Raw genomic sequence first — 27,873 nt, 5'->3', positions numbered from 1 at the left:
GGGCGCAAGAGGACGTGTTTGAGAGCAAGATATGTTGAACGTATGTTACGTCACAGGGAATTTCCAGTAAGGAAGTCAAGCTGTCTATTCAAACGATCGCGTTGATCTCGAAATGATTTACTGTGACCACTCGCGACAGGCGATTAAAATCGATTAATTGATCGATCTCTCGATCTGCCGTTTAACCTTAGTGGATGTTCTGCATATCCATGTCTAGCAGACGCAACAATCATCTGAATAAGGAACCTGCTTTGAACTGACTTTCTATCAGCTTACGTTAGTTGACTTCAGCGCAACATGGAGAAATAAGTTGTAAGGAATAAGAAAACTTGACTCTGAATCCCAAATCCCAGCTGTTTGATGTTGATTCTGAATCTCGGATATCTATCAGGAAAGGTAAGCAGCCTCGTAGATCCAGCCATGCTTGTTGTCCGAGTTGCCCATGTTGCCATCTAAAGGTTGTTGTGATACTTTGTATCAAGTGCTTCTGCTGAACTTCCTACTTCTGCCTCAGAGGCCAAATGCACATTTCAGCTATCAAGGACTTTTGATAAGCTGGTTTGGGTGAGTACTAACACTTCGTGATGCACATTAATGTGTTTTATGGTGGAATTTGGTATTAGAAAGTTTGAGTAACTGATAGCCTAAGTATTATGCTGACTGTTTGTCACAATGTACAAATACATTATATTGGGAATCAAGGCGCGTTCGGTCCGAACATCCGGAGTTGTTTAAAATAGAAGTTCTGTTCGAACAGTACTTTTCTGATGTTCCAAACGCGAAGTGATGCATCTAGTTTGTTTTAGATTAGCGGGCATCTTTTAAATAGATGTCTGAGTTTGTTGTCATTCAGTGTTTGAGACGTGTAGAAGTGGTTGGGATTCTGATTCATTCCAATAACGCAAATGTTTTAAATGATTTGCTCACTGATTCGTTTCTGCAGGTCTCAAGTCTCACCACAGGTGGCGAGACAATGCGATTTTTTGTTGTTGTTTGTTCTGTGAGTGATTCACTCCAAAGTCTCCAGCTTTGTTCAGACTCAAAAAGCGCTAATTAAAAGGCGTATATTCAAACACCGCACTTGAATACTATTTCTTGCACTGTATTCAATCTTTGAAGGCAGAAATGCGGAGTTACTTCTTCATGTAACGAAATTTTAAGTTTAGAGCATGGAAGTGAACGAGAACGATTCACTTAAAAGATTCGTTTAAAACACGGATTCTCTAATGAACAAGACACCTATAGTAATTGTGTAACTAATAACGAATTAGCTTTTCACTTCCCTTCATATTTTCTGTTTCCAGTGTTTGACTACTTTTGGAGACTATCTGAATATGAAATGTGAATTAATTTGTTTTAATATTCTCCACAGGAATCATGGCTGGAGAGGATCCATACCATGCAGAGGTGAGGAAATGTTTCCTAAAATATCTAAAGTAACAATTGGGATTCGAAACCAATTTTACATATTTCTGAGAGTTTTTGGCGCCAACTGTAAGACCATGAAGTAAATCGGGTCAGTTTTGATGACTTTATAAGCTTCTGTTGCTAGCTGCTAATTTATTTTATGAAAATGTTTATTATCATGATAGCTGATAGCAGACAGATAGAGAAGCTCATGCCTTGTAATTATCTTCATAAGATAAACACAGACCTCAGAGTTCTTTTTTGTGTTGCTTGTAACAGATTTAGGCCTTTGAAGGCATGTAAGCCTGATAGTAAATGATTACATTTGAAACAGGACATATTAATTTGTGTAAATACCACAGCATCACACAGGAAGTGTCTCTTAGAAAGCTGAGGAGGTTTTCCTTTTTCCTGCCTTCTGTGGTTGCGATTCACCCTTAACACAGCACCAAATGAAGCTATACACATTACTGTTTGTTCAATTTTGTATCCACGTATATCGCAAAATCATATTACTGCCTGTCTGTCTACACTGACTACAGTGATGCATCTTACACCTGTGCTAGTAATCTTGACTCCTAAATTCAAACTCTGTCCTTATGCAACGCTGAAAAAACCCTCTGTGTTTATGACACAAAGTCATGGAGCTGTTTATAAAGTACACGGTTGCTAAAATTAAATGTAAAGCATTCAAAATAGTCATAATTGTATGCAATTGCATGTGTGTCTCATTGTTTTTGTTTCTATTCTGTCACTGAAGTATATAGGACAAATTGACCCATTTAGAGACGAGACGATATGGATGACCATGGACCCGACACCGTTTCCGGCCATGCACAACAATAATGTTATGAGGACAGGTAAGAGTCTTCTTTGAGTTTTCAGATTTGTCGTTAAATCAAGGTCTTGACAATGAGATAGCTTGCTGAACTTTGCAGAATGGATGCGGTAAGACGAGCCTTCATTTCCCCTTTTCTTCTTGTTGTATACCTTTAAGAAAACAGTCACCCTGCAGAAAGAGGTCTAAATCCAATAAACTAAACTAAAGAAGTGGAGACAGAAAATCCCAGAAACATCTCATTCCTTGGTTCAGTGATGTCACACACAGTCATTCGTATATTGTGTGTGATGGCACTACAGGAGCTGATCTATTTTTTCCCCCCACACTTTTCACTTCCTCATTGGATTGCAGAGACATGACTGAAAACCATGAACAGCTCTTCACCGCCATGTGGTTGCATCAGAAACCTCTCTGAGATGAGTGAAGTTTTGGGGCTGCCACCTTTGAACACGTGTGCTTGATTACCTGAGCACAGTAAAACTGTGTAAATCAAGATGTTCCTCTACTTAAAGGGATAGTTCACCCAAAAATAAAAATTCCAAACCTGTATGGCATTCTTTCTTCTGTGGAATACAGAAGATATTTAGAAAAATGTCACCGTGTGAATTAAAAATTTAGCATTACATCACTTTCTCACCAGTTGATCTCATGAAATAAATGGATGTTATCAAAATTAGAGGGCAAACCTTTAATTAATACATCACAATAATCCACAAGTAATCAACATGACAGTCCATCAATCAGTCCAACATCTTGTTGTTTTAACTTTAAATTGGTCCTTCTGGCTAAAATGTGAGTCCATAATAACACTTGTTCCAGGTACCCTGTTGTCCTTCCACATCAAAATCCATCAACATATTTGTTAAGAATGGTCAATTTCTCTCCTGATTCAGACGAGATGCCTTTTTTTCTCTGAAGAAAGCAATATTATGGATAGAGGACTTGAGATAGAGAAATTTGTTTATTACAAACATGCAGCTTTTCACTTTACAAGATGTTAATCGATGGACTGGAGTCGTGTGGATTATTGTGATGTTTTATCGGTTGTTTGGACTCTCATTTTGACGGCACCCATTCACTGCAGAGGATCCATTGATCAGCATGTGATGTAATGCTACATTTGAAGAAACAAACTCATCTACATCTACTCATCTTGAATAGCTTGAGTAGTGAGTAAATTTTCACCAAATTGTCTGCCATTTTGGGGTGAACTGTTCATTTAGGTTTTTAGTACATGGGGTTATTATGGGGGAGGGGGGTCTTCACATTAGCAGCAAGAAAGCAACTAGCATCATTTTTTTTTTTTTTTTTTCTCTCAGTGTGAGGTGGTAATTAGGTGACATGAGCAACAGAAATTTTCGAACAGAGTTCATCTTTATTCAATTATGCGGTTTATTCAAGCATTACAGTTATTACTGTGTTTTGATATGGTGTGTTCAATCTGACAATTGAATAATGTATTGCTATTTTGAGTTCAGTGCACCTGTGGTTTTGACATCTGCTTTAGACCTGAGACACCTCATCTAGTAAAGAAACGATGAGTAATGTTGGAAATACAACCAAGTTATATCTGACCAAATAAAGTGCCTGTCCCTGTTACGCTCATAGATCTGGACCTTTTCATTATGTCAGTGTAATGGGAGAAGTGGACACACAGAAGTTGTGCTATAAGAGGTTAAATTCTGCAGTTTTAGCAGCTGATTGATTTAGCTGCTCTTCAACAAGGATGTGGTCTCAGTCCTTGTAGTGCACAGGAAGAGGAAGAGGCTTGCGCTTCTGTGGAAACACGTGGTGCAGCAAGAGCTTTGGCTCTGAAATATCTGCAGAACACCCGCCTCTCAGCGAATGCTCTGATATGCTTGATGGCCAGAAAGTCTGCATGGAGAGATTGAATTCTAATCCTTCTGATTTTCCAACACCTGGTCAGCTAGTCATGTTTGCTTATTTCTGTTTGCAATGCAGTGAGTTCCTTTTTGTCATAAAATACAAAAGGAGATATTCGGAACAATGTTCACACTGCCCTTTTGCCTTTTGATTGCTTTGTGTGAAGAACAGATTTGAGTTGGTATTCACTGCCGTTCACAAATTTCATTCAAAATATGACACATTCAAACATTTCGGATCAATTTTGGCATAAAATGATGCTAAACGACATTGGATGTCATTGGTTTTCTGTTTCAAAACCAATCGTGATCTAGCAAGCGTAAAGATGTGAAAGTATGAATGATACTTGAGAGTGACTGCTGAGTGGAAAATTAACAGAAGAACTGACGAGGGAAATTCATTTAACAGTTGAATTCAAGTTTTTTGCATCTCTTCTTTTGCAGTCGACGGACCTTATCTACGAATCGTCGAACAACCAAAACAGGTAATGCACATAATATTTTTGCAAATGCTCTTGTTAAATGATTTGAACTAGTTAAATAAGACAGCAATGAAATGTTCTCTTGCTTTTGCAAGTAAATTTCCCTAATGTGGCAAGCTAAACACACTGTAATGGCACAACGGCTCAGAAGAGACTGGTAACTCTGGCAGCAGGCAGTGACAATAACAAACTCATTATAGCAAAATATTAAGTCTGACATTGTCATTTCCAGAGGGGCTTCAGGTTCCGCTATGGATGTGAAGGCCCCTCCCACGGAGGACTCCCAGGGGCCTCCAGTGAGAAGAACAGGAAGTCTTACCCACAAGTGAAGGTAGGTTCAGCAAGATAGAGCTCTGCTTATTCCCGGTGATAAACAAACCATTCTCTCACAGTTCGCTTCTGGTTGGGCAGAAGGATTTAGATTAAGAGAATAAACATATTTTCTTCTGTTTCCTTTCCAAGTGCTAATCAAACAGAACAGGCTGTTATTTATTTTTTGGTCTTGGCAGACTTTATCCTCTTTAATGAAATGAAAAAATAAAGCTTAAAAATCTCCCTTTGACTTAACACTGCCATTCAAATGTGTACATTTTTTATTTTTTTATTTTTATTAATAATTTTAAAAGGCAAGGGTGCATTAAATAATAATAAGGATCATGTGACGGCTGAAAATTCAGCTTTGCCATCACAGGATTAAATTACACTTTAAAATATATTAAAATAGAAAAGAGTTCATTTAAATTATAATAATATTTCACAATATTTCTGTTTTTACTCTATTTTTGATAGAATAAATGCAAGCTTGGTGAGTATAAGAGACTTAACATTGTGTAACTGACAGCAATGATGTCATCATGGCATTTGCAAACTGAATTATGAATACTTTCTTTAATATTTAGCATAGTGAATTGTGATCTGTCTGCTTACTTATAGAACGTATGCTAACCTAAAGCTTTAAAAGAATAGTTTACCTAATTTTGATGCTTTCTAAGCCTGTTTATCTATCTTTCTTAAGTGGAACACAAAAGATGTCTTGCAGTATGTTCATGCTTCCACTTTTTGTACAATGACTGTAAATGTCAACCAGAGGCTGTCAAGCTCCAGAATCATTTACATTTTGGACTGTTTTTCACAAAAAGCATGTATGGCGTCAGAAGACTTGGAATAATCATAATTTTGTTAAGGTTCATAGCCCGTGGTCACCATTCATGAGTAAATAATACAATTTTTGCCAGCTTGCAAACACTGATATTTCCTTCAGGGAAACTAGTTTGCATATTTATGAGATCTAGAGAGAGAGCTGTTTGATGTGGCAGCTCTTTCATCAGATGATAAATACCAATGATGCAATATTTGCTGGAGCACTCAACTAAAAATAGTAGCTGCTGGCTCTTACAACTGCCGTTCTGCGCCAGGTCACTTATTTTAGGATCACAGTGGCTGAAGGTTGAGAAAGTGAGTGAAACAAAACAAGGAGAGAAATGAAAGAAGGACACTGTTCTCTGTTACCTTCATGACGGCAGTCCGTTTGGGAATTTCCTCAGTGTGTCACTGGGGTAATTAGTGGGAAGACTCGTTCTATGTAATGTGGTGTCAGAGATGGGAAACGAAGTGTGCAGCAGCTCGCCCCCTCTTGCACAGACACACTCTGACATGCAGCGCACACAAACACACATTAAAGAGATGTGTGTGTGTGTGTTTGTGTGTGCATACACCTCCAAGTAAGTGTGGGCTTTACTAAGGCTCCAAGTTCTTGATCAAATTTCTTTCATTTGGTGTAAATCGAGTTGCCCAAACCTTTTAATACAAAGGGTCAAAAATTAAAATAGATTTTTGAAACTTGAGTTTAATCAAAAGTAAATGTTGCATTATATCTGACTGTTATATTAAAATGTATTACATTAGAACCCCAAGCACTAAAGTTGCTGAAAACCAATTCTGTGTACAGATTTTGTAGTTATTTGTTGTTTCCTCTCCTCTCCTCTGTTAGTTAACCATTAGTTAACATTAGTTAATGCACGAAGTAACAGTAACTATAACAATGAGCTAGGGGTGTCCCCGACTAAGGATTTCCATAGTCGAGTCGGAATTTTCGAATCATGCCGATAGTCGACTGATAGTCGAATCATATATTTGGGGGCGGGGCGAAACCCTTAAGAATTCACCAAATTTGTTTTACAATAGTGCTCTCATTATAACGTTATGTATATGATCGTAGTTATAACGTTCTGCATTTCTGTTTTGAGCTGCGCACGCTGAAGATGACCAGTAGAATGAAGCATATGATAGCAGGTTTTTAATCAATGGGATTTAACTCATCTCACATAGAATACGCTTCGTTATTTATATAACATAACGTTAATATTACAACTATCTGGACTAGGCTAACTGCACAAAAAAGTTTTGAAATGACTTGTTGTACCCTACCTGATCGAAAAAAAATGAAGTCTTCCACTCTGCCTGTGTCAATTTGAGTCTTGTTAAAGATTTAAATCCCTGCCGCCAAGATGCTCCTCTGTCGGTGACGGATTAGAAAGCAAAATTTTAATCTATATGGGAAGTTGGATTTATTCGCGCACGTTAAAATATTTATTTAAAGCTTCTTTCTTTTAAGATTCTTATTTACAGGATTATCATAATAGGCTGTATATTCATTTATTGGGAGAAAACCAGTAGTTCGTTGTGAAATAAGACATTTGAGCACCCCCATATAGCCAAAATGGCACGATCATAACACCCCGCAAATATTCGACAGTGAGATTGGGAGTCGAATCAGGCTCCTCGAATCGAAGTGTCGAATCGTCGATTATTCGAGGACACCCCTACAACGAGCAATAAATTTGTTAGAATATTTATTAAACTTTGCTAATGTTAGTTAATAAAAATACAATGGTTCATAAGGAAACATAAAATATTTCATGAATTTCCATTGCTAGTGGTGCTATTGTTGAAAAAAAAAGTGAAAACTTCTCAAAGATGTATTTGGATTTACCACTGTAACCACAACCTGTACTGTATATGCAGTCTATTGTTTTAAATGGTCAGTACTGGTTATTTCAACACAAGCGCTGGAATTCCCTATGTTTTTCATGTTGGTATTTAAGTTGTGGTCTACTATAAGGGCGTTTCGTTTATCGCTCTGCTATGTACATAATACAGGTTTATTGTAGGGATTTCTGGGTTGATGAATTTTTATATCATTGCTCACGGTAGGAGGAAATTAGCTCAGCTGTTGCCCATACAGCACGTCAACTGTTCAGTTGTTTGACTCTCAGCCGGATCTGAAAGGGTGAAACGGAGGATCATTATTCATGTATGGGTGCACATGCATTTTCATGCATGGCATCACTGCTTTCATGTTATCATCAAACGATTTTTCTAGAGGGGCTCATGTTCATATTCTTTGATATTTGCTGGGTATTTTTTTCTGGGGGTTGATATTGCTATGACGATGAGTCATTTTGTCTCCAAAGAAAGTGTCTTCTGAACCATATTTGAAGTTGGCCTATAGAAACAGTCAAACCACACACCTTGTCATATGAGTCAAGAAGAGACTGTTTTAAGTCTTTTCTTATTAATGTTTGGGATTTGCTTGTAATTCAGTCTACTGTGGCATTTTTTGTTTTCATTTGAGCTCTTTCTGTGTGTTGAGGACGTTGTTGATAAGAATGGCCAAATTATGTTGTGGAAAAGTCCATAAATGATCCGCCCACTTTGAATGCTGGGATTTCCCCCACCAAAATGAGATTAACATACCTGTGACATTCCTTTGCCGTTAATGTCTTCTGAAGTAGACTTTGTGAAGTATTTGCGGAACTGCTACACAAATACGTCAAATTGTATATAGTCTACCTACTTGAACAATATACAATAATTTAAGTGTATATTTATTGTTTAATAATATTAATAAATATTGTTATTTCACAGTAAATTGTATAAATGAATGTATTTAGCGCAAAATAAAATCTATAAGTAATTGATTTTGATTAGATTATTTTTTCACATTAAATTATATATATTATATTTATAATGATGATTTTTCAAGAATAATTGTTTTTATTGATAAATGTTGATGATCGTTATTATATAACAGTAAATTATATAAATGGTTAATGATATATTTATTGTGAAATAATAATGACAATCTATCAAAAATAATGCTGTTTATTTATACATGATGATGATGATGATGATGATTGTTATTAATATGAATATTATTATAACGTTTATTATAATTATATAAAGAATTTTAATTTTTTAACTTTGAAATAAATGATATATACAGTATATAGGTATTTAGCAGATTAAAGTTGCATTAGCCTTTTTTTTTTTTTTTTTTAATGTTTTTGTTCTGTTTGTTTTTGGGGCAACAGATCTGTAACTACCAGGGTGCAGCGCGAGTGGTAGTTCAGCTGGTGACCAACACTGAGCAAGCCCATCTTCATGCTCACAGCCTGGTGGGCAAGCAGTGTGATAAAGGAATCTGCATTGCCGACTTGCTGCCCAAAGATTCAAGCATCAGGTCTGAATTTGTCCCTCAACATCCAGTTATTCAGAATGCTTTTTTTCTGAGCAACAGCACTCTTGGTACATGCAACGATAACAGTGAGGCTCCTAATTAATGTTCACTTGCAATTGTTTTACAGTTTTCCTAACTTGGGCATTTTACATGTGACAAAGAAGAACGTAAGCAAAGTTTTGGAAGAGAGGATGATAGAGGCCTACAGGTTGGGGTATAACTACGGTATATTTATCCATCCTGAGATAGATGCCCTACAAGGAGAGGTCCGCATGCCCAGAGAACTCACAGGTAGGAGAAGTGTGTTTATATGTGCATGAAATTTTCCTGACAGATTATGTCTCTATTCAGGATATCCATCCATTTATTCCTGCCTCACCACAGCGAAAATGATGGTATGCAATGGGATGCATTACAATTGGTTTGTACTTTTCAAGCCAAAAATACAAGTGACCATCCTAATTGTAGAGCCCTGATGAGCTTATGGTCATTGTAGCTTAAAAGTTGAAGATCTGGGATAGTAACCAATAGGTTGTTGGTTCAGACTCTACAAGGAGCAATCACTTTTCACTTTGTGCCAAGACAGTTTGGTACATGGGCACTGACCCTATAAAAACTGTACTGTAAGTCACTATGGATATAATTCTCCTGATGATCTAAGAATGCTTTGGTTAACAGAGAGGTTTAAGAGAATGCCTGAGGTGTTGAATATAAATAACCTCAGCATATTGTGACTCTGTGTTCATGTATTTTAGATGCTGAGAGGAACCTGATTAGCAGTGCATCTATTCATCAGTCGAAGGAGATGGATCTGAGCGTGGTACGGCTCATGTTCACAGCCTTGCTGCCTGACAGTGATGGAGGGTTCTCCCGCCGACTGGATCCGGTCATTTCGGACCCCATCTTTGACAGCAGTGAGTGTTGTCCTCTTTGATATACTGACCATTCCGATCAAAAGCATTCATAGCAGTGTTATTTTAGTATAATTGAGATACTAATATATAGGTGTGTAACGATACGCGTATTCGTATTGAACCGTTCGGTACGATGCTTTCGGTTCGGTACGCATTACAAACTGAACGATTCGTTGGACTAATCCTATTACATTTGGAAAATAAAAGCTTAAAGTGTGTGAAATATCAGTGCCACTGTGCTCAACAAGGCAGCCCAAACGACGTAACAGGCAACGTGCTGTCTGCCCCGTGACCTCCCCTTGCTGGGGTGCGTCGACAGACGATGATCTTGTATCGACGATAGCCAGAGATATTGTTAACTTATTTGGCATTTCCAATTAATGTAGGCCTGTTACATTCTTATTTTTATTAGGCTTATTATTATTATTATTATTATTATTATTATTATTATGAAGTTACTTTTATTATTAAATTAAAAGTGCAATTAATTTGCAATAATTAACGCATAACTGACGCGTTGCGAGGATAAGATTAGGATATATTCACTCCTCAATTAAAATGTTTTTAAAAAAGGTCTTTTAAAACGGGTCTATTAGGCTATAGGCTACCTATAATGAATTATAGTCCTATAATTAAAATATTAACACTGCAGTCATCAGTAAAAATCAATGAAATAAAAAGCTTTTATTTCAAGCACCGACTTTCAAAAACAACCTGTTTAACACGAAATACGTTTCTTATTTTTTTTCCCAGTATGTATGGGCCACAAGAGAAATATAAAGGAAATCAATGAAAACAGCTGTAGGCTATACCGTTATCAGCATGTTGAAGTAGATTTGTCTCTCTTTGTCTCTGAGAGAATATGTGGCGTCATTACTCCGTCATTCTGTTTTTACTTTCACTTTCTGCTTATAGTGAATTGACTGAGATTAAGACGTTTACCGGCATAAATCTTGAGCAAAGTTTGCACGTGTGCAAACCCTGTTGCAAACGCGTGCTAATGTGATATCCATTGGCTCACTTCATGGTTTAAAACAGAAATATTTCCAACATTGCGATGTAACCAATTGCCCCGCCCCCTGTATCGAAAACATACCGAACCGTGACATCACTATGTCGTATCGAACCGAGCCGTGAATTTTGTGAACTGTTACACCCCTACTAATATAGCTTTTATTAACATTTTTATTAACTTTTTTTTTTTTTTTTTTTTACGGTCTTCTTTTATTTTTTTGTAAAGTAACGAAATAGGTTCATTTAATGGGTTTAGTTATAGTTTGGCAATTCTAATTTATAGTCATTAGAAATTATGGTTTTTAGCCCGATCTGTATAATTTAGCAACAGAAACTGCCGTGACTAAGAAGAGGAAGAGAAGTTTGTCAACAGAATTGTCACATGATTTTGCGTTTTGGGGCTAATTATTGATATTTTTGTCTCATTTTCTTCTTCCATTTGTCTCACTCTTACTCGCACTCTCTGACAGAGAACTATCGGGTATTGCTTCCTCTTTGAAACTAGGCCTACACTTTCGATTTCCCCTCCCTTTTGTACTTCTCTCTGTTTCCATTTCTACCTCTTTTCTTAGCGCTGTCAGAGTTCATGTTTGTAAAACGAGACTGCTACAGAAAGGAAAGGGAAAATGAGGAAACTCCACAAAAATGAAAAACAGAAAGATTTCTAATGTCTTTGTCTCTCTTGTGGCTTTTTAGAGGCCCCAAATGCCTCCAATCTGAAAATAGTGCGGATGGATCGGACTGCTGGCTGTGTGACAGGAGGAGAGGAGGTCTATCTGCTGTGTGACAAAGTCCAGAAAGGTCAGAAAGCAATATTAATTAACAGTCACTGCATGCTCCGCCTGTCTGCTATTGCTGAACAGAATGAAGGACACAAGTGAAGAGCATGAATTTTCCATGCTGCTTTGAAATAAAGGGTTTGATGACGTTCACAGTGGAGATATTAAAGGGTCATTCAGAAATTACTATGGCATTAACATACAAATTCCTAGATTTACAGATCATTTGCATATACACTACCATTCAAAAGTTTGGGGTCAGTAAGATTTTTTTTATTTTCCAGAAAGGATGCATTGAATTTTTGCTGTTTTCACAAAATTAATAAAAAGCATGACTGTTTTACATTTGATAATAATAATAATAAAAATAAATGTTTGAAATAACAGCTTTGCCATCACAGGAATAAAATGCATTTTATAATGCATTAATATAGAACATGGTTATTTTACATTGTAATAATATTTACAATATGACTGTTTTTACTCATTTTTAATCAAATAAATGCAGTCTTGGTAAGCAAAAGAGACTTCTTTTCAAAACATTATGAAATCTTACCAATCCCAAACTTTTGAACAATATTATATCTTAAAAGTAAAGTAGCAAAAACAGAACAGAGACATTTTAAGAGTAGGAAATGCATGCACTTGCATAAAAGTGAATAGGATAACTTGTAATGCTCAATTTTGCAGAGCCAATCACCTTTTTGGTAAATAACAGGAAGTCCCACCTTATGGGCCAGTCGTCCTTTTTGACAGAGCCATCACCTGTTTGTTTTATTCTTGAAATTAGCTGGACCAGCTTGATAAAATGGTATTAATGTGCATGATTTCAATTAAAGGAGTAAGGTTATGATCTTATTGTTGTCCAATTGTATTTCTGGTTTGAAATATGCTTTTTAAGCATAATATTGACAAACAGTTTCAGAGATTTCAGTCTCTTAGCATTCAAGCAGGCAAGAGCTGTACCTGCTTGGCTGGAAAAAGCTGCCCGGGGGCATTACCAAGATGGCCACCAAAGGGAACTGAATTGTTTTCAAGAGGACTTTGCTAAGGGTCAGAAAGAGAGTGTGGAGAATGGTCTTTTGAAACTAAAAAGTGACTGTTTTTGGTACAAGAATTCTTGATTTCAGGAGAAAAGGGTATAATGATGATTTAGGGATCAGGAAAATTTGAACAAGCCGTGTTATACATTTTTCTGAATGTAGCCACCTTCGAACAGTTTACCCTTTAACCTACAGCTGATAAGCCACCTTGTTCTCGTGTGATAGATGCTGGACACACATTGCCACTCTTGAAGGAAGTTTTCACTGCAGTTTTCCAGCTATAGGGAATTCCCCTTTTCATATGCAAATTATGCGGCAAAAGAAAGTTCACTATACGACTGTTTTTCAACAACTCGCTCGCCATTTCTGTTATATTGTTTTCTCCTCCCTTCGCTCACAATGAAAACTGGATCTTCATGGGCAGGTCATGTAGGATAAATAGATGATCTTAAAATACAAAATGATCATCATTCACCATTACTATGCGCTAAATCCTCTGAAACATTTACAGCAAGCTCTTGAGTGGTTTAAAATTAGTGGTTTAAAATATCACAGTTTCATTTTTGACCCACCTATGATATTGTAACATAAATTGCAACACATTAAATGACAATCATATAGAGTGAATCATATAGCGACGATACCAGCCAACGATATTCTTTGTAAATACAGTGTTACATGGTTATTGAATCATTTGGTATCATGGTATATATACCAGGGTATTTCCATCTGATACCTAGTATGGATATGTTTTTAGATCATGTGTCCACAATGTGCATATCAGTTGCACCACTACATGAAGTTTGTACTGTGGTAAATCATGACTTTTGCAGAAGTAACAACGGTGTTGCATGCTGATGACAGATATTCAAATTGTACTCTGTGTGTGTGGTGACAATCATTTCCTCTTTCTTTCCCCACCGGTTCACAATAATTTCATTTTCTTTATTTTCCTTGTACTGTATGTGATGTCATTGTTTGTTTTTGTTGTTGTGACAGATGATATCCAGGTGCGGTTTTATGAAGATGATGAGTCAGGTCTGACCTGGGAGGCCTACGGGGATTTCTCCCCCACTGACGTCCACAGACAGGTCAGCACAAGAACTAGTCTGCCGCCACATATGGCTACACTGTACTTCTGCAGCCACAGTTTGACCCTGCTAGTCGAAACGTGATCCTTTATGTTCAGTGACTTGCTTTCTGGTTTAATGATCTCTTTGGTCTGTTTTCTTATGGATAAATCCTAACTTCTCTGGGTAAATAGTTGGTAAAGCACAGCTACTGGGGATTTATTAAGTCAAAATTAAATCAAAACTGACCCTATTTACTTTCTTTATACGCCACTTTTTAAATTTGCATTTATTTGATTGAAATACAGTACAAACAGTAATACTGTGAAATATTATTCAAATTTTTAATAATTGATTTCTATTTGAATATATTTTAAAATGTAATTTACTCCTGTGATGCCAAAGGCTACAGTCTATAGTGAACATGAACCTGCAGAAATCATTCTAATATGCTGATTTGCTTTTCAAGAAACATTTCTTATCATTACCAATGTTGAAAAGAGTTGTGCTTCTTAATATTTTTGTGGAAACTGTAACACTTATTTCTCAGAAGTTTAATAGAACGTTTTAAAGAACACCCTTAATTTGAAATAGAAATAATTTGTAACATTATAAATGCCTTCACTTTTGATCAATTTAATGCATCCTTGCTGAATAAAAATATTAATTCATCAAGACAAGTTACTGTTACATCTTGACTTTAGATGACTGTGATTTTATGGTATTATTAAAAAAAAAAATTAAATCTGGTTGAATGAATAATCCACTTTTCAATTCCATCCTTTAGTTTGCCATCGTCTTCAAGACGCCTAAATATCGGGACCAGAACCTCCAGAAGCCCATCTCTGTGTTTGTGCAGCTGAAAAGAAAGTCAGACAATGAAACAAGCGAACCCAAGCCTTTCACCTACCATCCACAGATTATAGGTATAGTCTTTAACCAACTCTATAAAGCTTTGATTGTGACTGTGCAACATAAACTTTCTTTTTTAGGATTTATTTATTTTATTTTTATTTTTTGAAAGCTTATATACTATGTATAATAGTGCTGTCAAAATGTAAATTATTTAACGCCGTTAATGCAGGGCGTTAACGGACATTTCTTCCTAGCCTAGGGTTGGCCACCCCACTCATAACTGCTGTTTCGCGATTTAATTTCAGAAAAAATGTGCAATTAATAATTTTTTTTTAATCGATTGACAGCACTAATATATATATATATATATATATATATATACCTTATACTAATACACACACACACATGAATACTGTATGTAAATGTTTTAAAATATATATTTTTTTACTACATAACTATTGAGTGAAAGGTCCAAAGTCTGTCCACATACATATTAAGGCTGTCATGATTCCTCGATTCATTTCAAGTACTCGATTTTAAAAAAATACTTAATTGCATTTTGCCTATGTAAATTAAGTCATTTTAAAGGCTATTTTTTTTCACTTAGATCTATTTTTATTACCACAAAAAATTAATTGTAATTATCCGATTACTCGATTAATTGCCAGAATTATTGACCAATTACTCAATTACCAAAATAAACATTAGTGACAGCCCTACACCCTATGTTTACTCTTGTCATGGAATTTCTCTTCTAAACTGTTTTTAGACAAAGAAGAAGTCCAGAGAAAGAGACAGAAGACTCTGCCAAACTTCCAGGACTACAGTGGAGCAGGAGGCGGAGCTGGGGGCATGTTTAGAGGAGGAGGGGTGGGTCAACAGCAGGGGGTGGTCCCAGCGGAGGAGGAGGAGGTATATTAATATAGCATTACACTTCACATATCAGTACTTTTTTATTAGAAGCCTGAAAATCCCACCATGCATAAAATGTCAGTGATGTTAGCTAAACATTCTTTGTTGTCTAGGACATTTCTTCCAGGGATATTCAACCTATAACAATTACGGGTCTGGATACAACTTCTCCTCAGGCATGGGAGGAGGCGGGACCGCCATCAAGCATAGTGGGTGTCCAAGCTGTCAATCAGGCTGCTATTATTACAGCAGTTTTGACTGTATAATCACACATACATACACACTTCATCTTACAGCGTATCAAGAACCAGTGGAAGACAGTGATGAGGACAGTGACAGTGATAACGATGATGATCCGGCAGCAGGTGGTGCGGTGCGAATCTGTGCCCAACCGGAAACTGTTGGTTTGGGAGTGGCAAGTGAGGACACAGATCCTACAGAAGATCTAGAGTTAAACTCCACAGGTTAGACTTCATTTGAAACCTGAGCTCGTTTAAGGTTTTCCAGCTCTGGTCAAACTGGGCTAAAATCCAGACAAGCTTCATAATGCATGTAGATATCTGTGTAAATGTGTACATTTGTGCGTCTGCTCTCTTTAGGCTGCGTGTTAGAGCCTCATTTGGCTGAGTTTGCTGGAAGACAGGCTCAAGCTCTGTTTCATTACGCAGTAAGCGGTGATGCTAGAATGCTTCTGGCTCCACAGCGCCCCCTCATGACCACTCAAGACGAGAACGGAGACACGTAAGTCAGGAAAACCAACCTCATATTTCTGTAGAAGTTCCATTTTCATAAAATTCCCACTTCTCACCAAAACACGTCAGTATAAATAAATGATATCAGATGTTGTTTTGTCTTTGTTTCCCAAAGATCAAAGATTTACTTACTTAAAGGGGTGGTTGACTGGTTTTTTTCTAGGCTTGATTGTTTATGGGGTGCAGTCTAACATGTTAATGCTTCGTTTAAAAAAAAAAACGCATTATTTTTCACATAATTTACCTTTTTTCCACACCGCTCTGTCCCTTCCACCAATAGAAGGTGACCAATCGGGGTTTATCTGGGTTCGTGACATAACGGACCCGGGAAGTAATTCGTTGTAGTCCCTACGAACCGTTTTTGTAGGCATTAAACAGCCAGAATTTTAAAATATCTTCGTTTGCATTGAACTTTCAGCGCTGCAACTTTGCAGGTATTGTTTATGCTCAAACGGCAACATTGCACACTAACTAACATTAAAAAAGTGAATTCGCAATCAACCACCCCTTTAAATGTTCTGTTTTGGATTTGACTTTTAGGGGTTTACATCTGGGAGTGATCCATAGTCAGACAGATGCCGTGCGAAATCTAGCACAAGTCATCTCGGCTCTCCCCGGAGAGGATTTACTTAACATTAGGAATGATCTTTACCAGGTATACTACAAACTCGCACTATACCTTAGAATGGGATCTCTGTTTTTCATTGCAACCAAAACTTGACATTTCCAAAAACAGATACATCTGATACATCTGTTCCAGACTCCTTTGCACCTAGCAGTGTTGACGCAGCAAAAAGAGGCAGTCGAGGCCTTGTTGGAGGCCGAGGTGGACTTCACGCTCACAGATCGCCATGGAAACACGGCACTTCACCTGGCGGCTCAGCAGAAAGAGGATAGCGTGCTGCGATTGCTGCTGAAGCACAAATCAATGGCACAATTAACCAGCATCCCCAACACAGCAGGTACGGCGGGCTGACTACGTGAGATCCATTTAAGATGATTTGAAGCTGTCCTGTATGCTCAGGTGTGTTTACGTGTGTGTGTGTGTGTGTGTGTGTGTGTGTGTGTGTTCAGGTGTCTGTCCGCTTCACCTGGCTGTACAGACAAACAGTTTGAGCTGTGTGCGGGCCCTGCTGGATGGAGGGGCAGATGTGGAGCTCCAGGAGCTCTCATGTGGCCGCACAGCACTTCATCTGGCCACAGAACTGGGAAACCTTTCCCTCGCCGGCTGCCTGTTGCTGGAGGTACAATGAAGGGTGTGAAGGATGTTGCTTTAGTGAATATTACATATTCCTAAAATTGTAAAGTGTTGCTCCACATACTCTTAACCTTTGCATTTTTTCGCATGAAGCCCACCATAATTCAATCTTTTATGTTTTCATGTTTACATTTTTTTGTAATAAGTCTTCTATGCTCACAAAGGCTGCATTTATTTGATCAAAAATACAGTAAAAACAGTGATGTTGTGATATATTTACAATTTAAAATAACTCTTTTCTATTTTAATATATTTTAAAATGTAATGTATTCCTATGATGCAAAGCCGAATTTTCAGCATCATTATTCCAGTCTTCAGTGTCACATGATCCTTCACAAATCATTCTAATATGCTGATTTGCTCAAGAAACATTTATTATCAATTTAGAAAACTAATGAACTACTTAACATTTTTGTGGAAATGTGATAGATTTTTTTTCAATATTTTTTGATTAGTAGAAATTTTTGAGGTTTGAAAAAATTTTTTTAACATTATAAATGTCCTTATCACTTTTGATCGGTTTAATGGATCCTTGCAGAATAAAAGTAATTACTTGAAATGCTAAAATAATGTTCTTATGAAGTTTTAATCATTAATTGTGTCTTGTTGAATGACACTTTATGTGTGTAACATTCTCTCTGTACAGGGTAACGCATATGTAGACAGTGTCACCTATAACGGTTCAACTCCTCTGCACATTGCTGCAGGACGGGACTCAACCAAACTGTGCGCGCTCCTGATGGCTGCAGGTGAGGAAGTGTGTTTAATACAGGCGTCACTAATGAGAGTTGTGCTGAAAGATTTATGACTTAAGCCTGGCTCACACTGTGCGATTTTGGCCACCATTTGGTCGTCTGAGACAAATTTTGAAAATCCTAAAAGATTCCTATAATCCTAGGCTAAAGTCTGTAATCTTTGATCACTGGTTTGACATGTTCACCGACAGCTGATTAATGGCTGTTGCGATCAAATTTCACCTCCGACGAAATTCTGGCAGTGTCAGAATATTTGGCGCACAGTCCTGCAGTATGACTACCCCTTCGACGAATGTCAAACTGTCTCCGTTTTTTTCAAGACAAGCTATGAGCAGAATTAATGCTAGAGAATTATTCTATCAGCCATAAACTCCGGCGCTCCTGTCCTCTGCTCACGGAATTCATCTGATATGTTGCCTTTTCTATATAAACACTGGTTGCGCCGCTGTTTTCATGTGGGTGTGTAGAGCTGCATACACTATTCTTCTTAAATACGCCGGTATTGCCACCGTTCATATACTTTTCATGATAGCCAACAACGACTTGAGGTTACCAATTAGTGTTGTGTACATTGCTTTTAGGAGCAGATCCTCATAAAGAAAATTTTGAACCACTGTTCTTCAAAGATGATGAGTTGTGTGGTACATGTGAAGAAGAAGAGGAAGACGAAGGCTATATTCCTGGGACAACTCCTCTGAACATGGCAACCTCCCCAGAGGTAAGGATAGAGAACCATTTCTTCAGATAAATTTTTGTGTTATGTAATGTAATTGCAGGTTGTGATTGGTTCTGTATATAATGTATCTGTGTTGTCAGGTTTATGATATTCTTAATGGAGAAGAGTACCAACCCGCCACCATTGTCGTTCCACCACAAGGTATGAACTCTGAGATAAATGTAAACTTCCATTCAAAAGTCTGGGGTCAATAAGATACTAAAAATACATAAAAAAAAAAAAAAAAAACTTTTATTTACAAGAACACATGAAGAGTTCAGATGCAAGTGCCATCTAAAATTTTCTTCTAAAATTAGCGTTTTTCTCAGGCTCCTATATTTATGTTCAGTTATTTCACTTTAATGGCAATGAAAAGAACCTATACATTGCCATTAAAGTGAAATTACTGAACCTACACATGAGATCCTGAGAAAATTTCAGATGGCACTTAGAGGCTTTTACATCTGAACTCTTCACATTGAATTGAAAAGTGACAGTTAAGACATTTTATAATGTTAAAAAATATATATTTTTCAAATAAATGCTGTTCTTTTAAACTTTCTGTTTATCAGAGAATCCTACAAAATTTCCGTTTTGGTTTACTGACCCAAAATGTGTAGTAGGCTCTACAAAACAAAAAAAACAAAAAAATCAGTTTTTATCCTCCTTCTGAATTATACTTTTTTTTGTATTGTTCAGGGTTTCCACTTTTGTGAAAAACTTGGAAAAATATTTATTTAAGTTATGCCCTTTTCTAAATATTTAATCAACTAGGAATTACTCTTGATAAGTGCAGTCACTGTATAAATCTTTTTTTTAATTTATTTATTTTTATTATTATTTTTTTAAACCTGAAAGGTGTACAAACCCTTAAACTTTTTAACCACTAAATTTGTTAAGAACAGGTAACGATTTTGTGTTTGTGTGCATTTAAATGCGTGTTTGGCTTGTGTTGGCAGGTGACATGAAGAGCTTGAGCTCTGACACAAAGCAGGAGTTGTGCCAAGCACTGGAAGAACAGACGGGAGGCTGGGAGAGTCTGGCTCTTGCTCTGGGGCTTGGCATCCTGACCAGTGCCTTCAGACTCAGCTCCTGCCCTGCTGGAAAGCTGCTGGACAGCTATGAGGTCAACTAATTTACTGCCTTTTTGACTACAAATTATTTTTGCACAATTCTTAAATAAACACCAGAGAATAAAAAAATTCTGTATTATATTATAATTGATTTAAATGTCCAGAATTACGGGGTCTAGTTTAGTTCAACCCATGTTTCTCAGATCGACATTAAATAGATGAATTGCTCTAACATTTACTGTATCAGTAGGCTGAACATTTATTTTGTTTTGTGTATCCTGTAGTTGCTCTGGTTTGAGCTGCTGATGATCTGTCTCCTCTGCAGGTGTCTGGAGGAACGGTGCGTGAGCTGGTGGAGGGACTGAAGCATGTTGGGAACAGCAGTGCTGTCAGTTTACTCCAGGCCGTGTGTAAGGAGCCTGAAGCTGTCCACACCACAACTCAGCTCACAGGTAATATTAATTGATACATGCTTTCTGGGTGATGTGGCCTAGGTAGTTGAACAAAAGCAAAAAAGTTGTTGGTTCTAGCCCCCCCAAAAAGAGTGATCCATGAAACATTACCATTGTGCTCTGGTATGCATAACCACCGGTTGATCACAGGGACTTTCCCTGTAGTAAGTGCACTTTAAATTCTGTAAAGGAGTAAGTAGTCAAATTGCTTTTAAAAAAAATAATTTGAATGCTATTTCAGATTAGATAAATTGAGTTCAAAGCCGTTGTAACATTTACACAACCATGTGACAACTTCAGTTGAATTATTCTCACCGAATTGATCAAAAATTCAGTAAAAACGGTAATATTGAGAAATACTAATACAATTTAAAATAGCAATGTATTTAATTCCTGTGATGGCAAAAGCGAATTTTATTATGATTTTATTATGATCATATTTCAATCACATTTCAGTTGTCACTATTTTATAAAACCGTTTATGTATTTTATAAAAGATTCAACTGTGGTAAAATCACAGTAACGCATGGTCTTGAGTGGCTTTTTGCTTTTTATTTCTAAAGGCTAGATGACCGTTTTTAATATTTCCTTTGCTCTGCGTACCAGAACATACTGTAAACCTCAACCATCTTCACAAATCATGTTTTTTTTGCTCATCGGTGTAGCATTTTTGTTCTTTTCCCAAGAGCACATCATCACTGTGGTATTTCGTAGTATGAGTGAGAATTGAACTGTACTGTTCTGTTGGGGCTTTTTTTTTTTGTCCCACAATATGGTTTGTAAAACCCCCAGATTAAATCACTGCCAGTCTCGGTCCCCTGCCCCCCTCTCCTTAACAATGGTATGATGTTGTGGTTCTCCCTGACATTACCTCATGTGAACTTGAGCATGATGTCAACAAAACTGCACAGCCACTGCATTCTGAGGGAGTTCCCCTCGGTCTCAGGGTGACCCGTCACACTGTGGTAGTGTTCACATATAGACTCTGCAGTGATGGCCGTGTTTCAGGGGAAGCGGACAATAGAGAGGGGGATTCCCAGGAACAGAAGTGAAAGCAAGATATGGCACTTCTGGTTTTTGACTCTGGAGCAGTTTCTTTGAAACCAGTATTTCCACCTTGCTGTTTGATTTGAAGGGTTGACACAGTCATTGTCAGGGTCGAGTGAGCGTGTGTGAGCCACCAGGGGAAAGTTCAGTTTTTATTTCTCAGTTTCCTTCTCGTGGTTATCTGTATTGTTGTGCCATGTTTTAGAGATTAATAAACGTCTGTAACAGCAGTATGATGAAAACACATCGATGTTTCAAGAAATATAGTGGGATCCGAAAGTCATAAACTATTTTAAACCTGAAACAAAAGGATTTAGGAAATGTTATGATGTCAAATGTTTAGGATCATCAAGGAAAAACTGTAATTTTGCCAAATATTATTGCAATCTAAAATAGGTTTTCTATTTTAATATACCACAAAATATATTTTTTTTCTGTGAAGCAAAGCTGAATTTTCAGCATCATTACGCCAGTCTTCGGTGTCACATGATCCTTCTAATATGCTGATTTATAATCAATATTGGAAACAGTTGTCCTGCTTAATATTTTTTTGGGACCTGTGATACTTTTTTTTCAGGATACTTTGATCAATAAAAAGTAAAAAACAACAGTGTTTATTCAAAATGAAAATGTTGTTACAATATGCTACTTTTCAAAAGTTTGGGATTGGTAAAAAAAAAAAATTGTCTTTTTTAAGAAATTAATACTTTTATTCAGCAAGGAGGTGTTAAATGGATAAAAAGTGATAGTAAAGACTTATATTATTAGAAAATATTTTATATCTTGAATAAATGCTGTTCATTTTAACTGATAATAAATCAGCATATTAGAATGAATTCTGAAGGATCATGTGACACTGAAGACTGGAGTAATGGCTGATGAAAATTCAGCGCTGTGTCACACAAATAAATTATATTTTAAAGTATATTAAAATAGGAATCCAATATTAGAAATTGCAATAATATCTCACAATATTACTGTTTTTTTTTTTTCTTTTCTGTATTTGTGATCAAATAAATACAGCCTTGATGAGCATAAGAGAGTCTAAAAACATCTTTGGGGCCCTTTGCAGGCATTTGTAATAACATGTAATGTTGAAAAAAAAACAAACACCATCACAAAATTTGTAGTGGTTTTACTGGTTATAATGGGACTTGTATTGGTTTGAATGGAAACTGTAATGGACCCTGGTCTCTACTGGTAATTGGTCACCTTCTATTGGTGGCTTGTTAAAACCAATAAATCCTAATGCAATATATCCCAAAACACACTGAAGAAAACCATTTTTTAATGGTTAAAAGTTTTTTTGGTAACACATTCTATGAAGCCCGTATTTATACTACATTTATAAAGGTATTCTTAAGGTATTATAATGCATTATAAATAACTTTATAATATGTTGTATCATCTCATGAATATTCATAAGAACAGTTTTAATGTATTATAATAGTTACTTATTTGTGGTTATAGCTTTTAAGAGTATGATGATTTATAACACACGAACACGATCCATCTGCTTAAGTTACAATGGATTGTATTTCTCATAGTTATAATGTATTGTAAGTCTCATATCTTGCCACGTTACTTATGTTACTTTACTTAAAGCAGACAAAGACCACTTATAAGTAATAATAATGACAATGTTTTTTTTCTTTCTCTCAAACAGCCATAAGATCAGATATCAGATCATATGAATGTGTAATGACACATTTGCTATGAACTTTTTTTTTTTTTTCATATCAGTTTGATTATTTTGATGGTACCCTTTAGAAAGCTGTTGATAAGTAACTCTGCAACTACATGTCAACTAGCAGTCATGAGAGTATTAGTAGTGTGTCTGCTGAATATACTTTATGCTAACATAATTTTGATGGTTCCTCAACAGACACACTGAGTATAGGAAACTTTGCAAGTATGTGAACATTCTACCTACCCTACCTAAGTGTACTAATACAATTTTTTATATATATATATATATATATATAAGCCAGCTAAGATTGCACTCAAGAGATGTAGTAAGGTACTGTGCAGATCATAAATAAACAATGTCAAGCTATGATATAGTCCATTATAAATGAAGTAAATTTAATATGGTGTTCATTGTGTGTTATGAATAATCATACTCTTAAAAGTTATAACCACAAATACGGAAGTACTATAATGTATTAGAATTGTTATGATTATTCATGAGATTTTATAACACATTATAAGGTTTTTTACAATGCATTATGCATTCATTAGAATGCCTTAAGAATACCATTATAATATGTTATAAATACGGGCTTCATAGAAAGTGTTACGGTTTTTTTTTTTTTTTTTTTTAAATGGTATTTGTGAGTTATTTGTGATGACATTAGAATTTTCTGCGATGGTCCATTTTTTTTTTTTCAGCAGGGTTGCCTCAATGTTTTTATGTAATGCATTTTAAGTCATTTTAAAGGCCGATGTTGTTGGCTTAGGTTTGTTTTTATGACCACAAAAAATATTATCTTAATACTTCTTTGTATATTATTATTTGAAGTAGCAAAACCATGTTTAATTTGCGGTTACCATGGCTACAAGAACCATGATTTTTGTCTTATTTTTAATTTTTATTCGTGTTAAAACCATGGCTAACTTTCGTAAGTGAACATGGAAACTCGGAGAGAATATTAGATGTGTTGGTGGTGGTGAAATTATTACAGACATTAAAACACGTTATTAACCTCAACACCCAAAAAAGCTTCACAAGATTATGAATATAGCCTACCTGAATGTGACGCACGGGCTTCGTTTTCATCTTTTTTTTTTTTTTTTTTTTTCTTGGCGCCGGGTTGCTGATGTCTTTTCACGGGCATAGTTGTCCATCAGTTATGATCATTTGCATTCAGCCACAAACATGAGGTGTGAGCAGTCCCGGGCGTGGATGTGGGGCGCGGCAGGTTTCTTTTTTTGTTTTGTTTTGAGGAACCGGGATGGTGCCCCCTGGGAGTTGGTGCCCTACGCATACTCCGTACTCTGCATATAGGGAACGGCAGTACTGTATATAAGAATATATAATATTCTTTTTATGAAGGAAAATCTCATTTTTTATCTATATAAAAGTATTTTATTCTGTATAAATGTTTATTTTTCATATATACACTATATTGCCAAAAGTATTGGGACAACCCCTTCTAATGAATAGGTTTGACTATACTTTAGTAATTTCCATGAGTACAAATCTTAATGTTTAAGCATATAATGATATTCTAGGGAATTGTGTGCTTCTAATTTTATAGCAACAGTTTGGACAGGACCCTTTTCTATTCTAACATGACAATGCCTACAATGTATTAGGCAAGGTTCAAAATGAAATGATTGATTCAGTCAGTGTGGAAGAACTTGACTGGTCTGCAGAAAGCCAAGTCCTAATCAGAACACCCCTGGTGTGACTTAAAATGCAGACCTTGAGCCAAAAACTCATCACCAAACTCCAATGACTAGTACATGTGGGTAGAGTCATTTTAGACACTTCCAAAACAGTTGCAACAGAGATGGTAATACAGTTTTTGAACACATGAATTATGTTTCCATATTTGTTGCCACAGTTTTGGGAATGCATTTTTCTGTTCTAAAGAAGGGGGTGTCCCAATACTTTTGTCCATATAGTGTATGTTATTAGGAAAAATATATTTGATATGCTTTTACGGTAATATTAATAATCACCCTTCTTTTTCTTAAAACGGACAATTTCTCAGGTCCAGGACTCTGTAAGTCCATTCAGGGTTTGACACTGGGCCATCATCAGGAGGAGAGTGGCATATGCGACAGCGGGGTGGAGACCTCTTTCTAGAGCCCAAGCCTCAGTCTCGCCGACTCCAAACACAATCTCACAAACTGAGGCCTGACCCTAAAAACCAGCTTCTCCCTCCTCACTACAGCAGCAGCGCCACTCAGGACACGCCTCCAAACTCTTTGATTGGCCACCAGCCCACTGTGGATGCTCCACCCAAAATTGCAAATGAGGGAACTTTGAGGAGTCCTTAAGCTTTCTGGTCACAGGGATTGTCTTCTATTCTATTTTATTTGATTTTTTTAGCTTTTAATATGAATAATACCAAAAAGCACTTATTTTAACGTTTTATTTTGTCCTTTTATAAGAGCTATATTTTCTTGGTCATTTTTAATTTCCAAGTGGCTAGTTTCAATTGTGCTTAATCTGAGGCAGCAGTTGACATCCAGAGACCATATGTAACACCTATAGTTACATTAAGAAACTCAATATTTAGGTTTATGGTGTCTCGGACTTCACATTTTACGTTCTCAAGCTTGATTTGCTAAAACGTTTATTGCCTCAATTTTTTATAAATACAAAATTTGTCTGGTTTGGTAAGTCTGGCCTTAGCTATTTGTTTCTTTTTGTTAATATATTTTAATAAATAATCCGGTTTAACAACAGCACCCTCAATTTATATAAATTATTATTCAAACCTTGTTCTGTAGTCATTTGCTTACAAAGAGTTTTCATCTGGAGCGGCAATACAATGACGTACGGGAAAAGAAGGAGAGGAAGAGGAGGTCTACTGGATTATTATGACCCTCTGGACCAATCGGATCTGTTGGATGATGGAAAAAGCTCTTCCCTTTATAAAAGACCTTTTCTACTGTTGTCCCTCACCCCTTCAGCTGTGATAAACAGCATTATTTGGGGGAATTTATTTTGGATTTAGTGGTGCTACCTATAATTCCTATTTTTTTGCTCACAGGTTCTGTTAAAGGGGACATCGGATGAAATTTAAAACCAAAAAAATGAGCCTTTTTTGTATTTAGTTAGAATTCTGGCATGTCTGCCAGCTCAGAAAAGCTCAAAAGAAAACACACAGCCAGTTTGTTATTGGCTGTCTGAGTCTGTCATCCAGTAAGCGGTTTCAATTTGTAGCCGGTTTCTACGTAGATTGACCATTGAGGAATTTTAAGTATGTTACATACATTTCATGAAGACAGTAAAAAATCATACCAACTTGTGGAAAATGGGCATCCGATGTCCCCTTTAAAAAAAAAAAAAAATTATAAGCTCTGAGAGATTATCCTTCTCTTCCACACTTTTGATTGATTAAAAAACAGGAGGGTCAGTCCTGTGCAGTGATTGGCGTGTGTTTGACTAGATTTTAACTGTGTGCGTGTATGTGCGTGTATGTGACTTTGAGGAGCTTTACAGTATGTGTGTATGAGGATTGTAATAACCAGATGCCTCAAATGCCCTTTGGTTACATTTGTATCTTTCTGTTGAAAAATGAATCTCATTCCCTTCTGCTGTGTGAACTCAGGCTGTATAAGACAAAATATCACTCCGATAATATGCTGATCTAGGATCAGTTCAGTTCATTTAGAACTGACCCTGGATTAACAGTTTTTTCTTTTTTTGCTCTGTGAAATTTTCTAAACATGGCCTCCGACCTTTGAACTGACTTGGGGACTCGTGTCACCAAAATGTGTTTAGCTGCCGTAATTTTTTCATACTATAGTGAATAGTGTTTAAGAAGCAACAAAACCATCTGAAACCCCAAACTAAAGGTTTGACAGGCACTATATAAAGTGTTTTTGTTTTTTGTTTTTTGGCTGTAAATTGGTATTTATGTCTGTACCCTGTGAAACAGTGTTGTATAGAGGGGAAAATGTGTGCTTTGTAACTGGTTTTATTGTAATACTTTTATAATAAAACAATTAATTGTGTACTGCTGCTTTAACATTCCATATTGCACACACATTTGTTTTCATTCCATAATTGTGTTGTCTTCTGTAAAACCACCAGCAGATGGTGTCCAAACGTACCTTTTTAAACGCATTCGGTTCTTTGAATTCTCATATACAGTACCTGTCTTTACACATTTATATTGTAGTTTCCTATTGTTATTTTTCAAAATGTCAACTTTTCTTCAACTTAAACTACTAAACTGTATAAGACTGTAAGAATAAGTATAGCTAAACACACACTGGATCCTTTGCAATGAATGGGTGCCATCAGAATGCAAGTAAAAACCTCACAATCCACACGACAGTCCAATTAATGTATTGTGAAGCAAAATGCTGCATGTTGAAACAAATCCACCAAGGCATTTTTAAGTCCGTAATAACATTTCC

General features: G+C 36.4%; 1 protein-coding gene across 1 annotated transcript; it reads left to right on the top strand.

Annotated features, from left to right (window-relative positions):
* Positions 1–25: 25 nt before the first annotated feature.
* nfkb1 (nuclear factor of kappa light polypeptide gene enhancer in B-cells 1) lies at positions 26–27,467 on the top strand. The gene is given in 25 exon segments (XM_058797460.1): positions 26–396; positions 1,373–1,407; positions 2,168–2,267; positions 4,576–4,616; positions 4,846–4,944; positions 8,987–9,135; positions 9,260–9,423; positions 9,888–10,046; positions 11,757–11,861; positions 13,882–13,973; positions 14,740–14,878; positions 15,577–15,681; positions 15,684–15,719; positions 15,833–15,928; positions 16,016–16,183; positions 16,319–16,460; positions 17,012–17,126; positions 17,232–17,433; positions 17,546–17,715; positions 18,376–18,478; positions 19,066–19,202; positions 19,301–19,361; positions 20,159–20,325; positions 20,598–20,724; positions 25,491–27,467. Coding segments are annotated over 24 exon segments (2,802 nt in total). The 5' UTR covers positions 26–396; positions 1,373–1,377; the 3' UTR covers positions 25,586–27,467.
* The last annotated feature ends 406 nt before the right edge of the window (positions 27,468–27,873 follow it).

Source organism: Onychostoma macrolepis, chromosome 14 (assembly GCF_012432095.1).
Source record: "Onychostoma macrolepis isolate SWU-2019 chromosome 14, ASM1243209v1, whole genome shotgun sequence".
NCBI classification, from domain to species: Eukaryota; Metazoa; Chordata; class Actinopteri; order Cypriniformes; family Cyprinidae; genus Onychostoma; species Onychostoma macrolepis.
This window is presented reverse-complemented; position numbering and strand designations above follow the sequence as displayed.